General features: G+C 41.3%; 1 protein-coding gene across 2 annotated transcripts in view; it reads right to left on the bottom strand.

The window, feature by feature from the left end:
• Nucleotides 1-153: 153 nt before the first annotated feature.
• Nucleotides 154-17,147, bottom strand: part of doc2g (double C2-like domains, gamma) — a 35,159-nt gene continuing 18,165 nt past the window's right edge. For both annotated transcript variants that reach the window (XM_070982369.1, XM_070982377.1), the window contains exons 8-11: nucleotides 16,922-17,046; nucleotides 8,613-8,694; nucleotides 8,234-8,330; nucleotides 154-3,410 (exon numbers count right to left, since the gene is read on the bottom strand). In XM_070982369.1, coding sequence (XP_070838470.1) covers nucleotides 3,271-3,410; nucleotides 8,234-8,330; nucleotides 8,613-8,694; nucleotides 16,922-17,046 — 444 coding nt within the window. In that variant the 3' untranslated portion in view covers nucleotides 154-3,270. The remainder of the gene's footprint in view (nucleotides 3,411-8,233; nucleotides 8,331-8,612; nucleotides 8,695-16,921; nucleotides 17,047-17,147) is intronic.

The raw sequence follows: 17,147 nt of genomic DNA, 5'->3' as shown, positions 1-17,147 counted from the left end.
GTGACCCTCACGAAAACATATATACAGGCCTGTAGGTGCTTTGTTTTCAAAGATGCCGATTAATAAACAGTAACACAACACAAACGCTGCCTGTGGTATGCTTTTGAGGAATTCAGCACAATGCGGATCACTCAAAGGAAGACAGACGACCACTCAAACAACTTCATTTTATTTTGCGAAGTAGTTACACAAACCCACCACAGGATGGCAGTCATACTGTGTGATTGACATTGACTGTGAATGCACAGAGACTGCAGTAGTGAATTCCCGTTTCATTCACCCCTGCCCTCCATCATTGCCACTGATATCAATTTAAGGAAGACGAGAGTCAAAATCTGTGACAGTTAAGTTTTTGTTTTTTTTAATTAACAACTTGCTTGATAAAAGCACAGCATCTGAGCAAAAAAAATACCCTGAATCATTGTATTCACAAACAAATACACTGATGGTGAGAGACTGAATGATGGCATAGACTGTAAACACATCAGCATTCAGAATGATCAGCTAAGCTTGCTCTCTATTAATCAAGCTAACAGTGATTGCTAAACATGCAGCTGTATTGCAGATAAAATGATTACATAAGCAAAGCGGGGTCAATAGACAAGAGTCAGAAAATTTGGTGACTGTAAACAAAACCAACAGATCCAGAGACAGGAATAAACCACCATCCAGCCAGAAATGTGAACTCTATTAGATCACTGTCACCCAGCCCAGCCCCAATCAAGGTTCTGAGTATTCCCAGAAAAGCATCTTTGATGCCTGGATAACATGATAATATTGTTGTTTTGGTTTGATTATCTCACTGCTGACGCGCTGGGTGTTTTGATGTGCATAGAAAAGTACAGAATAAACCCACCATCCTTGCCCGACCCTCTTGTTAAAGTCATTATGGTCTAACTGAGAATGTGTTCAAGCTTTCTGCTCTAACACACAGTTTAGTTCCCAGCTTTGATATTGCCTAAGCCCTTTTTATTCGAAACCTAATTCACCACCGAACGATCCTTTTTTTTTGCAGTCAACGATGAGACACAAGGTTGTTGAAGGACACCAAGAATATGAGCAGCCGGATCGATTCAACAGTTAGAAAACTCCCGGAGGCCACTGACCGACTGTGGGTGTGCTTTTGTCAACCAGTGCATGGCCAGAGCTGTAGAGATAGATGGGAGTACATTTGATATCCTGGCAGGCATTTAGATAATTCAGTGATAGTCTAGCCCATGTGCACCATAAATACGCAGAGATGTGCACGGAGACACATAACACACATGTAGGTTAAGTGCTCTATTTAGCGTAGTTTTCCAGTGTCTTGGATCCTGCCGTATGATTATCTGCTGTCTCCTGCTGCCAAAGTGTTTCCATGCAGTGTGTAATCCCATTTTACCTCCTGAGGTTAATTGTGTGTGTGTGAGGATGTGTTGTACTCATGCTGTGGGGACATAATTCTGTGTACACAGTCACATTGTGGGGACTTGTCCTCCTTATGAAGTCAAAACACAAATCCCCATAAAGTGAATCATTCATTTTAGGGTGAAAACTTGGGTAAAGGTTAGGTTTAGGTTAAGATTGGGGTAAATGTTGGGATTAGGCAAGCTGAGGTCGTGGTTATGGTTAGGCTAAGTCTCCAGGAATGTAAGTCGACCATCTGTCTGTGTCTGTTTATTTCAGCAGGCAATTCTGTGCCACAGACACAGAACCAGTCATCCCAGCGGTCTCACCTCCTGCCCAGAAAATGAAATGTATGCCACCATAGACCTGATATTTAATAGGCCATGGGATGAATGCAACATAGATCACAGCAATGACTCCCTCTGATGGTTTATTTCAGCTCAATTTCTTTTAGATACTTTTTTTTTTTTAGATCATCTCAGTGGCTGAGGGTGTCCAAAAGCGGATAAGGGCAGATGTTCAACCTTTGGCCAGACCTCTTCCCATAAATCAGATAACAGGACCGATCAAATGCCGGAATTGTCAAATTAATATATAACTGCTGTGATACCGCCCTGCGGGGAAAAAAATGTTGCATCATCTACCGCATCATCTGTGAACTCTTTCGGAGCAGAATTGGAGCCGCTGAGGTAAACCTGCTTGGATCCTGTTGATATCTAGTTCATGGTGCTGCAGCAAGTGAGAGCACGAACGGGGACCTCCAAAAGCAATATCCGTTCTGCCTGCCGCGGACACGACTACAGCCGGTCAGAGGGTATGCATCAAAATATATTCTTAAAGCTGCTCTGTGACTGTCTGGCAATGAGAGAGGCAGATGGCAAAGGTCTGGCACACGTGATTGACAACTTGTCAGTGTCCTCCAGCCAGGAACACTCACACCACTGAGGCCTGTGGTGGTGGCAGAGGATTTCTCTCTCTCTCTCGTGTGTGTTTTTCTCGTCCTTTATCATTATTCCTTCGCACCTCTGTGCTTCTGAAGTTGAAACGTCTTGAATGGGAGCGATGGCGTGACAGACAGAAAATGTAGGCACTCATATTCTCATAGCCCTCATGCACACAAACACACACACATACACTGACACGTTAATGTCTGATATGAAGGTGTATAGAAAGCCACTGTCACTGAAAGACAATGAAGGACATACAGTAGGAACACTGAAACGGTAAAGGTACAAATCCACCAAATGCATCATTTTGTGCTTTATAATACGGTGTGTTGTTTTGCATCAGATCAACAATCACTAAAATAGAGTCTTCTCAGACCAGAATCACCCTCTCAGAACATCCCCTCTCCTGTCACTATATACCACATTATGAGTCACTGGGGCGCATACACGTTCGGCCCTTTTCACTGAATGAATTTTGAGTACATTAATTTCAAATTTCATTAGTTGTAAATTTGAATGATAGAATATGAGCGACTTCCACAATACAGTAAGGTCTAAAGCACAATTTTGTGAGTACTGTTTTGTTACGTCAACACTTTAATGAGGACATCGTCACAATTTGGTTCACCTTTAGAAAAAAATACATTTTAAAAAATGTATTCAGATACACATTATTACCATCACTAATATTAGTATGAATATCATATACTAATACTTGGTGCTGTAATTATCGGTGTTACATGACGGATTTCATTTTCAACATTATTATTATTGCATGTTTTTATCCTTTGCTCCTGTTACGACTTTGTTTGGTCTCTGTTGTCAGCTATCTTTCAGTGAGACAAATGTGTGTGTGTGTGTGTGTGTGTGTGTGTGTGTGTGTGTGTGTGTGTGTGTGTGTGTGTGTGTGCCTGTATGCATGAATGTCTTGTGTAATCTAGTCCGGTTTGTCACTGCTCGGAGCTCCTTGCTGCGTGAGCGTATGCCAGTACTCCACTTTCTTCCCTTTGTTTTTGAGACACTCGAACCAGTGTTTGAGTCTCTGTCCACTTGCATTGATGCCCAACTCCACTCCACCTGCAGACAGAGAGGCAGAAACAGAGAAGAAGAATCAGGAGGTGATGGAACATTGTTGGGGGGTCGCAACAGGGGAAAGGAACGGAAGAAAGAAAGACTAGTGGTGGAAGAAGCACTCAGAACCTTTACTTAAGCAGAAGTACTAATACAACAATATAAAAATACTCCATCACAAGTAAAACTTCTGCAGGAAAGTGGCCTCTGTGACTCTTCTATTATCATATATCACTCTATCTAATTACTAACAGTAATGCATCAATGCACATTTAGCATTTTACTGTTGTAGCTGCTGGAGGTGGAGCTACATTAAACATCTTTATACACGGTTCAGTAGTTTAGCCAAGTGGTTCCAAACGGAGGGGTCAGACCTCCCCAGCGGGTCACTAGATAAATCTGTGCGTAGTGAGATGATTAATGGGAGAGGATAGAACAACAAAAGAAGTTCTAATGCAAATTGTATTCGTTGGGGGGTGGGGGGCAACTTTCCTCTTTATCTGTAGTCTTCGCTTTTTTGTTGAAGTCGTGGATAATAAGTTTATTATTATTATTTATTAGTATTTTTATACTCTTCTCTGGCGACCTGATGAATTTAAGTAACATAGTGGCCCTTTTTTGTCTAATTTTTCTCTCCACCAACTCCTGAGGGAAATATCTGGCTCTTTAGCTGCTAAATGCTAGTTGCTAACTGCATCAGTCTACACTACCTGCTCACCACCAAAAGGTGCATTGTGTTTTTAGAGCTTTTTACTGAACCTGATGCAGATGAAAACGATGAGAAGCGAGATAGTGGAGCAGAAAAGTAAAGTTGGAGGCCAGACAGCTAAACAATGAGCTAAAACTCACAACGGAGCTTTGTGAGGCTGAAGAGAACAACATATTCAAATGATAATTCTCAGTAGGTTCATCAGTATAAGCCTTTCACATTCCATTCGATACAGTTCTACTGTACATGATTTGAATGACGGCATGTGCAAAGTTTAGTGACAAATGGTGGAACAACGCAGACACCTAAAACATGACAAGGGGCTCCACTTTGACAAAAAAGTAAAGAACCAATTGTTTAAGTTCTAAGAGTGATTTTATTTAACCTTAGCAAAATACTGCAGCTACAGCTGTCACATAAATGTGGTGAGGTATAAAGTACAATATTTCCATCAGAAGTGTAGTCGAGAAGAAGTACAAAGTGGCATAAAATACTTATAATGAAGTACAAGTACGTGCAGTACTTGAGTAAATGTAATTAGTTACTTTTCACCACTAGTGGAATGAGAAAGCAACAAGGGGACAAACTGACAGACAGTTTGTCTTCTTAAAATCTAATGTTCAGATGTAATTGAGCTATGGCTATAATGTACATCAACATTCGTGACAATAAAGATGCGCATTATTTGACTGGCAGACAGAAAGCAAAGCAAGGAGGCAAACAAACATTCAAGACATATTCCTCCAGGCAGTGAGGAAGAGAAATAGACAGATAGCCGGGGGATTACAAGAAAAAGAGATTTAGATAACAAAAGATTTATTGAAAGAGCACGAGGGGAATAAATATGCAGAGAAGCAGGAAATGACTCAGGTGGAAGTGAGCTAAGGTGATGGTGGAGAGGCAGACTGTAAGACAGGGAGATGCAGGCAGTTGTCACACTGAGGTTATTACAAAGCCATTCCCTTGGCTGTGATTGCACAGTTAATGGAGCGTTGAGTTTTAAACATGGTATTTTGGCAATGCTGCCTTCTAACAGCGCCCTGGAAAATGCCAGCCGTGAGCAAACGAGGCTCGATTGTTGATCTGCGTCTCATCTGAGTGCCGCACTGAACGCTGCCTGGGATGCTGCTTCTGGGAGGAGAGGAGCAGCCTTTAAGTGCTTCCTAACCTGTATCCTCCTTAACTTTCCCTTCACACGCAGACACACATAACTCGGAGAGCAGGTCAGAATCTGTTGACAGAGCTCCGATAGGATAATCACGCACAACACCCCGCTAACACTCCCACCACCTCCGAACAGAGATCGATGAAGTGTTCCAGGGCCTGCGGGTTGCTGGTGACAAATGGTCAGCCGTCCTGACATGCGTAGGGGGACAGAAGAAGAAGAAGGATGAGGAACCAGAGCTGGAGGAGATGGAACAGACGATCACGAGGCTGACACGCAGGCTGGCGAGCAGGTGTGTACCAGCACAGGTTTAACCCTGCTCTCTGTCTGCTTATTTTTACCCCTCACAAAATTTTCCTGTGCTGAACATCTGTCTCTTTCAACCCAACCAGCAGACACACAAGTACGTGCAATGCATTAAGTATCTGGCAGAGCTGTAGACCTGAAGGCATCAATCCGCTTTAAACGAAGTGATTGGCAGACCATCAGACAGCGTCTGAAACGCCGTCCCGCACATCATTTTCCCTTCTTCTTTGGGCTTTGTTTGTCCATTTCTGTAACCGTAAAGCAGCCTGATGGCAGGCTTATTGCCCCACTGAACACTTTCACCTAGGAACCAGTTTGGTTGAAGCATACGAAACCCTTAAGACTTGACCTGTCAGACTGAACTTAAGACTTGATTTGACTTGAGACTTAATGAAACAGCAACAGGCACGCCTTGAAATAGCCACACAGCTAAATTCAAACTCAGCTCTGAACGCAAACTGTTCCAATGAGGTGTCATTTGAATGATGAGCATCAACACCTGAAAAATTAGCAATTTTCTTTTTCAGACTTGTGACTTTCCCTTGAACCGAAACTTGCTTTGAAAAGACTCCTGACTAAACGATCTGACTTGGACTTGTCTCATTTGACTTGACTTTCACTCGCCCCAAAGAAAATTCAAACTTGCTTTCAAAGATTTAAGACTTGACTTAAGAGCAATGACACACAAATCAAACTTTTTCTCCTCTGGTACTAAATCCGATTCAGCTTGTCTTCTGAGAGCCAATCCAAATTTACTGGACATATTTTGATGGTAGGCAGCATGAGGCCAGGGATTTCTTTGACACTGAAAACTGAGTCAGTGGCTCACTGTGACTAAATGAATGTACATATTTCATCACTGAATCACTGAAATATATGACATTGATGAAGAAACTGCATTTAATGTTGATCAGTCAATCAATGCCTGATCTGCTTATTAACAGCAGTGTTTGCACTGAGACTGGTCTAGAGCAGTGGTTTTCCAAGTGGGGGCCAGGGCCCCCTGGGGGGGCCGCCAGGGGGCGCTAGGGGGGCCTCAGAAAATTGGAGGGAAGTTAAGAAAAAAAAATCAAAAAAGCAAAACATGTTAGTTAATAATATTCTTATGCTAAACAAATGTAATAATTATTGAATATTGAACACACACACAATTGAGAGAGGTTTGATTTCTTTTGTTCTGTTCTTGTCTGTCAACAGTTTCTTGAAAAGTTCATTATTCAGTGGGAATATAATACAGTGTTGAAAACATGTTCGTTAATATTCTTATGCTAAACAAATGTAATAATTATTGAATAGTGAATAAAAGTAAGAAAATCATTCTAAAAGTTGATGTTTCTTTACATATTTTGTAGCATTGTCGGTGGGTTTGCAAAGGGGGTCCCCGGCCAGAAGCTAATGCTGTTTGGGGGACCATGGCATGGAAAAGTTTGGGAACCCCCGGTCTAGAGTATCGCATCGGCTCACCCCTACTTGAACCTTGATTTGTCTCGATTGACTTGAGCCTTGACTTGTGCCAAAAGACAGTATTGGTATCTATAGTGTCTCTGTAGCATTTGTATTATGTTGTAAATTTACAGCTTTCATGGGAGGTGACATAAATGTACAACTCAACATTCAACATACAGCTAGAAGTCAGTGGTTTAGATTTGCCTCATGGCAACAAACAAATTTCCCATCACTCCTTGTGTATCGATCTTCCACACAAGTCAACTTGATATATTGCAGGTGTTTACTTGTGTGCTTTTGCCCTCGCAATTTTTCTCTCAGTGTCAAATATTTTCCTCCACAAATCCCTGAAATCTCACTTTTTATCATGTGCCATCCTCTATATCTTCTGCTGAGCCCATTAGCCCACTTGTTATTGCTCTCACTCTTAAAATAGTGCACCGGGATTGTGTTCGCCAAGCCTCTTTATCAACTCGTTTTCTCCATTCTTCTTTGTCTCTGTGTCATTTTTCTCCCAGTATCCATTAACATAACTGGCAGGCTGCTGTAGCTAAACCTGTAATGATAATAGTCAGAGGAATGGCTGTTATCTGGGGCTGTACATTAGACCGATGGCCTTTTCTCCCAGCTGGGCTAATAACTCACTGGGCTTATCTAAACAGAGTGCATCCCACCCACCCACTGCCTCACACACGTGTGCACACACACATACATTAGACAGAATAAAATGCTTTGATCTGTAGGCCTTCAAGCTCACAGGGTGGTAATCCATTTTCACTGTGCCTCCTCACCACTTCCCCATCACTTCCTAAGCTCTCATGTGCTCCATTGCCGTGATATAGACATCAGGCCATGCCAAAGCTGTTTAGCAGTCTGATGAAGGAGCAGCGATCTGATGTGCCAAGTCCACGAAGGATGGGGATCCAGAGCAAACGTCTCCCTTTTTCATTTCTAAAGCCTCTCCATTTCCTTTTCTACTCAAACCTTCCTTTGCTCGCTCAGTCGTTCTCCTCAAGCCTCATAATTACCCCTCATGTCTCCACAATTTTTTTTACTCCCTTCTCCGCCCACACTCGGCCTGGTTTTTATGTTTTCTGCAATTGCACCACTTTCATTCAAACACTCTCGTACAGTCATCTCTCCTTGCTGCTGCTGCTTTCGTCTCCACTCCTCCCCTCCACATCTCAGTTTTTCTCTGCCTACCTATGAAGTCGTTGCTCATTCCCAAGTCGTAGTCCCACACAGAGATCTCCAGGGTTTTCTTTGCCAGCTGGTCCAGGGATACTTCATATGAAAACTCCTGTGCAGGTGGTGCACACAAGAGCATATTTATATCAATGATTCATAAACACGAGAGTTGAAAGGAACCGAATGTGTAATTTAGTGTATTTTCAGTACAAGCATGCAGATTGACACTGAGAAGGAAATGTCAGATTTGAAGTCACTTCAAAAAGGTTTGCTTAATTGCCATGCTCATTCAAATGTCAGATACGCTACAGAACATAACTTTGAGCTCAGTAAAGAAACCAAAGAAGTTGGCAGGTGTATTGTGGTCACTGGCAGAACAGCAGATAAGTTGTACCTCATTGAATTCGGGGTTGAGAGTCTTTTTCTTCACTGAAGTCTTGTATTTGGACTTTTTACCCATATCTGGCTGCAAGATGCTGAGAAAGAGAGAAAAACAAGAGCAAAAGCTAAAGAGGACATGAATGCATCAGGACCTTGTACACTCTTTGGGTTGTTCCAAACTCAGGATAACACATAGCTTGATTTTAAATGAATAGTTTTGGGAAAAATAGGCTTATTTTTTCCAGTTGCCCTTTAAAGCACTTAAAAGTGCCATGACCTGGACAGATGAAAATATTCAGTCATTAGGTGAGAAGCTTGATATTCAACATTTGTTAAAAATGAACAAAGTCAGCAGCCAGTTAGCTTAGCATTAAGACTGGAAACATGGACAAAAAGCCAGCCTTACACTTAAATTTATCAGGATTAACAAACGGTGAGATTTAGAGGTGCTAGTCGGAGGATTTGTCACCTTTGTAAAGACCCAGACTAGCTGTTTCCCTCTTTTTCCCAGTCATTATGCTAAACAAAAAGATAATGGACTGCTGGCTAAAGACGTAGCCTATATTTACTGACAGATATGAGAGTGGTATCAATCTTCTCATCTAACTTACAGCAAGAAAGCGAATGTGCTTTTTCCTTAAATCTTAAACCATTTCTCTGGTTCAGTTCTTGTTGTAGCCCATATTCCTTTGAGAAATGGGAGTGATGATCAATGCAGGATGAATGAAGTAACTGTAAATATGCGTATGGTACAATAGAGATCCTCAAATACATTTTTCTTTTCCAACAAGGCTCTTTTCCATCAATTCTGAGATCAAAGTAATCGTTCATTTTACTTTTAATCTTTTGCCCTGACGATAAACTTTGCTGAATGGCAGAAACAAAGGGAGACAGAAAGTTTGCAAAATCTGTCTCAGGGATAATTGTGACCCAGAAGTCAGTTTTGAACAAAGGCAAGGACAGAGGGAGAATGAAAGAGAAAGAGAATGAGAGAGAGAGACAGTAGACCACAGCAAGATCATAATCATGCCAATGTTGGAGTACTATATGCTCCAGCGAAGAGGCAACAGACGGATTGCTAGAGGGCAATGGGAGTCATCATCAGCATAAATTCCAAGTCAAGATGTTCAGGCGGTGAGATATCTCACTCTTCCAGCCCCCGCCAGTGACGAATCCTGGCCTGACAGCTGATGCATGAGATGGGTTTGGGGTTGTCACTGCAGAGCCGGAATCAGAGCAAGTGAAGGATGGAGGGATGGAGGAGGGGAAGGAACAGGAGGTGGAGGAGGAGGAACAGACAGAAAGCAAGGTGGTGGCATAAAAAACTTGAGCCACTGTATGATGTCAGTGCTGGAAATGTAATTTTTCATGACATGAAAGGAATGGGCTAAAGTTGTAGACAGGTATGACATCAGTCCTACTACCTGTTGCTGACAACTAAAAGATGCAAACACAGGATTTTCTTGGTTCTGTCTTCACCAGGCTTGACCAGAGCAGCCTTAATATCAGTGTGTCCAGATGTTCACAGCCTTATTGGCTTTCCTACAGCATGCCCCAAGGCTCCAAACCCAGGGGGCTTGACCGGCCAAATTTTACTTTTTTCTTGCGAAATGGAGAAGTAAACATCAAAGGAAACAATCTGATGTGGAAAAGTCTTTCTCATTTTTGGTGACACCTCAGTTTTTCCAAGGTGGGAACCACTGAATCAGAGAAAATGGTTAAGATTGCATTCAAAAGCCTTGGCTTAAAATGTTTGGCTTTATAAAAAGGCTCTGAAGATTGTTATACAGCTGCCATACGAGAAACTGACATGCACTCAAAAAGTTACTGAAAGGGGAATAAAGCTCTCCTAACTTGTTAGCTTAACCCAGTCGCTAAAGGGACGATAGGTTTGGTTTTATTCAAAATAATTGTGCCTCATAACTGCAAACTGCTTCTCCAAACCATTGCTCTTTAGTGGAACAGCTTATTTAAATGGAAAGACACAAATTCACTCATGAAGCATGAGGACACACATCTGCACGAGGTGAAAATTTTCAATTTTCAATTTTTCAGACATGTCTTGTGTCAGTGCCAGCTAGCTTACAGCTTAAGTCTGTGCCATTGGTAAAGGGCTATTTAGGTCAATAAAACACAAACAAAACTTGTGGTAAAGCTTCACTTTCTGTCAGAACACATCTTTTAGAGATTATTCTCAACAGCTGCTCTGGTGAAATGCCCTCTGGAAGGACATATACAGTAGATAAGTACTTCTTTGGTACATACTAGTGATAAACCTACTGTGTACCTATGACACTCCAGATTACAGTGTTGCTCCAGTGAAAGCCGCTCAGTTGATGACATGTTACCAAACAACTGTGTGTCACTCATCACAGGCTCTGTTAGGTGTTTATTGTATTTTAAAAGATCATTTGCTTCTTAAGCTCATCAGCATTCATCCGCCCAAATACCTGGTGCTTATGGCCTTACTGCTTTCAGAAGAAAGGAAACAGGAAAAAAGAAAGGAATCAATTGAGAGAGGCAGCCAAACAAAGCCTCTCTTTGACCAGCAGCATGCAAGAGGGTGAGGTGAAAGCCTGGGGGACATCTCAGTCTGAGCTGTGCCAAATCACATTTTGCATACGGCTCCAAAGCAGTTCAGACGGGGGCTTCCAATTTCCTGAATAACAAAACATCATTTGACAGCAACATTCATAATAATTACAGCATAAATAAGAAATATTTCGTACAGCAGCAACCAAACTATGCTGAAATTACCGTAGAAAATTCAATGTGAAGAATAATTCATACCATGGAAGGCTGGTCCACAGAGATAGGGAGGATTATCCCTTCAGTTATTGTTTGCTGTTTCCATAAAAAGTAGGTTGTTCTGCAAAATACAGTAAGCTAACTAATCATACATTTTTGGGCTGTACACATTTACTATTTTCGCCACTTATCACAACCTCTACTGACTGATAGGGAAACAGGGATTGACGGCTGTTCTTCTCTATAATGATGATGATGTTTAAATACTGTTCTATGAAACTATTTTGTTTTCCTCATATGGAGCAATTTGAAGAAAAAAAGACAACTTGTGTCGTCATGAGGCTGTAGCTCTCTCAGTTTAACAGATCAAGTGGGTGTCTTTCAATCTTCCAGTGCAACATTTCTATATAACTTTGTGTTGCTATTTCCTTTGTTGCAGCAGAGTTTCCTTGCTGAATTTCATACTAAAACATCTGTAACGTTGGAAGATACCAGCTTGATTTGATTAATCAGACTGCTGTTCATATTAGCTATGGAGGAGCTTCAGAATGACTCTCTCAGGACAAGCACTGTGGATTTTATCGTCCACGTCTGGTTTATTCATACTGCAGACAGGCACACACATGCAGTGGACACATACAGCATCTATACAAAATACAATCGGGGGTGTTTGCATGCAGATGTCTTCCACATGTGCGCACTAGAAGACAAAATGGCAACTTCACAATATTAAGAAGATGAACTTCCTTGATTGTTGTACTTGGCTGAACAACAGCTGTGTGTGACTGCTTATGAATGCCATGATGCAACTGTCTGTAGTTTATTCTGCAAGGACTGGACATTTCCTATAACCGGGGAGGGCAGGGGGGTACAGGTGGAATACTTTATCTAGCATTAGGCAGGTGATTCAATTACATGCATTCCCTTGAAGCAGGAAGTTTTTACTATATCGTGTCCTCTGAGAATAAAGTGTGACCCTGTTACAGACAAGAGTTCAACTGATCAAAGTCCACATGACAGTAATTATTAAAAGCTCTATCACTGCAGATCAATAGCAAAATGTTTGAAAGCACTTATTCATGCCGATCATATGCCATCATGCATAAAAAAAACATAAATGCACTAAAAACATAAAACATAGGACCTAGACAAACCCATTGCCGATCACTGCATTAGCATGCGTCCTAGCTTGTCTCATGGACCCTGTCGGCCATGTGGATACGCTAGCATGAATTGGGGTTTAAATTGGAGTCATTGCATTTTCTTTGTTGCTTTTTAATGTGGAAATCAAATTAGTCCTGTAAGAGGACAGGGATGATCACAAGCTGAAATATAAAAAAATCTACGTCATATTAAATTTTTTCATCTCTTTTCTGTCATTGCCTTTTATGTAATTGACCATACATGACTCAATCGCATGGCAAATTGAAAGCTCTTATACTACCAAGGTGATGAGAATTTGGAGCCTAAAACCATCCCGACGGTGAGTTTAGGTTATAGAGAGACAAACAGAAGAACGAGAGTGTCCCTATGAATGAAAGAAACAGCACAGAGAAACAACAAAAACACAGAAGTGACAGGGAGAGATGGGAGGGGGAGCCGATGTTAAAAACAGAAACCAAAGTTATGACACAGATGCGAAAACAACACAAAAAGTGACAAAAAAAAATGAGTGACAATTGGAAAGAGGAGCTAAATATATGCCTGCTGCAGAGAGGAGTCGTGATTTACACTTCAGACAAGTGTTCAGAGTGAAAAAGAGAGAGAACAAAAAGGTAAAGTATGGCAGTATGCTTGGTCAGCATGAAAAACCTGACGTGTTTTGCACTTTTTCTGCCCTCACATGTCTTTTCTCTGACAGAGTAATTTATTTTTTAAATATTCTGTGTGACGAGCAGGGGGAGAGAAATGTGGGTCCTTCTGAAGGATGCAAACTCATTTGGTCTTTAAATGCTAATTTGTCCTTTTAAATGGAAGACAAATTAGCTCTGAGATAATTCTGACCTTGTGTCACTTGAATGGCTTCTAAAGGCTGATTGAGAGTCACGGGGAGAAACAACCAGTTGGAAAAGCCCTCTGGACAAATGCATGAACGTGCACACATGCACACACAGCATGGATGAAGAGAGAGTGGCATCAAGATCAGCTATAGTTACACATTCCTCAAGAGTATTGCTTTGGTGCTGCAGCTGCAGGACATCACCGCTCTGACAGTGAAGTAGTCAGAAAGCTAGCTAAGCAAATTAATTCCCTAATCCTATGTCGACTTAATTGCCCTGAATACTCTAGAGATGCAATTTACCTCCGTCAGCAAATACATTCACTTCACACATGAAATTTAGTTCATGTCAATGACTTAATATCAAGAGTCACTTTGTAGAGTTCAGAATATTGGTGCCACTTGGGATGAAAGACTTGCTAAATACATTTTTATTTGCCAGAGAGTTCAACGTTAACGTCATTAAAGCTTCACAGCATTAATTATGTTGGAAATCACAAAAGGGTGCATTAGAAGAGCAGCTTATAGTCTGCAGATCAACCACTGAGCTGAGGTAAAGTGTTTGTGATCGATACAGAGAGTCCCCGGTACAAAGAGAACAAAAAGAAACTCTGGCAGGCAGACAAATGAACAATCCAAACTTATGCGCCAGAAATAAGAATCAGAGCAGTGGCTTAAACAAATCATGTAAACGAGCTTGTACAAAAAGAAACAGCCAGGGGAAAGAACAAGAACAAGGGGGACACAACAAAAGAGAATGAAATGCAACATAGCAGGTAAGGACAAAAGAGTGACAGAAAGAAGAGGAAGAGCTAGACAGCCCGGGTGCATGTGTGCTTTTCTGGTGGATTCAAAAACACTGTGCATCAATGGACCGATAAAGCACAATGTGTGCCACATTTCAAGTAGAGGAATAAATCAATACCTTGGAGAGAAAGAAGAAAAATATACATGTGTATGTGTGTGTATGTGTCTCTCAGCAAGAGAAAGAGTTTTCTTGCTGATAAGATGGAGCGTCCTCTCTGTTTTTTGTTCCACTCATCTCTCTACAGTACAGAAGACCCTCAAAATCCCCAAACTGTGGGTGAATAGTTCCCACTTACACAACCAACTGAAAACACCATCAGATAAACAATGTTTTTCAATACAGTAATTGTAGCTGCCCCCTTTCATTCAGACAAAACCTCCCAGTATTGAAAAAAAAAAGTCTTTGCTTCCCAGCTTCCTCTAAATTAAACTATAAAACACGTTGTTTGCCCCTCCAGAGCAACACATATTTTATGATTTGATGCCTCTATGGGTAAAGTTTTTACAGGTGTATCAATAACTGTCTGCATTTATGTGCCACTTTTATGCAAATTGATTTACAATTTGCTCCATATTCATCCTTTCACACACTCACACACTGATGGCAGCACAATACCATGCATGGTGACCATCAAGAGCAACGTGGAGTTCAGTGTTTTGCTCAAGAACAATTCAACATGTGGACTGTAGGAGCTGCTGAGTCACGTCATCATATACAAATGTAACTTTTTGGCATTTGCTAACATGAGTGATGCTTTCATTTTTCTCCATTCGCTGTGCATTAAGGTAAACGTTAACCACATAATCACATTTCCAAGATAGCTTGGGAGGTTGGTTCAAAATAGAAAAGAAAAAAAAAAGATATAGGAATAAATGTAATTGTAAAGTATAAAAAACAGCCAAACAAAAGTCTCTGCATGATACTGTACCAGTGCACAAAGGCAGAAGCATGTTCCAGATATAAACCTGCATCCAGCACACCAAGGATCAGGAGAATGCTCCAGTCTTTTTCTGCATCTTTTACCACCATCCTCAGGCCATAAACAAACATCTTGGTCGAAGGGGTCAAAACCAAGCCAAGAGTAGCCGATCTATTATTGAACCTTAAATAACCGTATTCCAAATCAAACCATTCTGTATCACAGTATCATCAACTGAGGAAACGAAAAGCTGCTTTAAAGCCTCCCACAACTGGAGGTGGCATTGGTCACAGGAATGGTTGTCCTGTGTGGGAGCTCTCTCACTCCTTGCACTATTGGTATTTAAGTTCACCAGGCAAAGTTTCACACTTTGAAAATAACTGTACCGGCTGAGAGAAGCGCTCAGTCTTACTGATGGTAAGACGTATGATGGCAAAATAAGTATAGGGCCACAAAAAACAATTGTTTTAAGTGTTAATCTATTATGTTTTGCATTAATTGCTTAATTGCTTATATAAACTGTATGCACGCCACAATTTTCCCTTCAAATTGCTTGTTTTGTCTCACCAACAGTCCAAAATCCAAACTTTTTCAATTTCCAACGATAGGAAAGAGAGAGCGGCTTTACATTTGTTCGCCCACGCTTTGGCATTTCCTGAGTTTGTGGGTGTTGTGCCATGATGGTGTCAGAGCAGGGCATCTGACTTCGCCCCCTCAATCCTGTCAAGCTGGTCAAAGGGTGAAGCGCGTGTGAAATAGAAGAGGTTACACACTGTAACTCCAGGTTATGAGAGCCCTCTAACCTTAGCTGTGTCCATAGCAAACACCAGTTCTAAGCAGAATGTGGCAAAATTACTCAAAAAATCAGTATGGAGACAAAAAAACAGCTTGAATTTGACAGTGCTGTTTATGTACCGTATCATACTATATTAGCATATGTTTGTATGTTCGCATAACATGTATTATTTCAGTATACACCACAACCCGTAATACACTGTGAATAATTTCCAAAATAAAGCTGGACTTGTATAAATGCCTTCTGCCTTTATGCCACAATTGACAATGTGTTCATTCTCCACAATTACATAGTTCATTGTTAAGATAACTTTATAAATTAAAATAGGAAAAAGATCACAGACATAAAGTAGGGTATGCACATCTCAATATGTTATCACATGCTCTGACAAAGACAATAGCCCCTTTTACACTACAGCTGTCACTACGCCTTGTCGTACTGCATGAAATATATGAACACAGAATGGGGGTTACTACCTCAGCAGAGGTAGTAACAGAGCCAACTCGACATCTGTGTAAAAAGGGTGAGCCAGCAGAACATGGGGCTAATATCAAGATGAAATGGTAAATTCACATATGGAACGCAACTGATTAAATTAAAAAAAAATCAACAATGACTACTCTCATGGGACAGAACATGAAAAGATGTGCTGGTTTTATTTCAAACTGGCACATTTTCCACAAATGTGGCTACTGCTCATGCTAACTTTGCACTAGTGAACTGTTGACTGTAGATTTCCACAAGGTTTCACTCAAAATGCAGATCACTCTGAGCCAACATGGATATTCCAGGAAGCTACTTTCTGTGTTTACTTTTGGTCATACACGGAGACAAGCATTTGGGATGATTCATGTAAAAATTATGTTTTTCATGGACCATTGTTGAACCCACCATGCCAACCTACTCACCCTGACTGTTTGCTGTATTATAAGGACATCAAGCCACTTCCTGCATTGGCAGGACATTGCTGTTGAATGTGGATTTGCTGATGCAGAATAGCTGCATAATTTGTAGGATACCAGATTTGTTCATGAATATCTGACTTGACTTACATTTTGACGAAGGGGTCAGAGTAGCCGTTGGAGTCCATGGCGGCCAGATGGGCACAGCGTATGATCCCAACCAGCAGGCAGCTCTTCTCTGTGTTATAGCACAGTGACACCAGGATGCGGCCACGCTGGGGACATGGAAAGCAATAGTGTCAGACGCAGCACCTGTTTTCAACCTGACATTTCCCTCTTCAGAGAATACACAGTGGGGAATCCTAGACCGGGGTCA

The sequence above is a fragment of the Chaetodon trifascialis genome, chromosome 2, assembly GCF_039877785.1.
Source record: "Chaetodon trifascialis isolate fChaTrf1 chromosome 2, fChaTrf1.hap1, whole genome shotgun sequence".
NCBI classification, from domain to species: domain Eukaryota; kingdom Metazoa; phylum Chordata; class Actinopteri; order Chaetodontiformes; family Chaetodontidae; genus Chaetodon; species Chaetodon trifascialis.
This window is presented reverse-complemented; position numbering and strand designations above follow the sequence as displayed.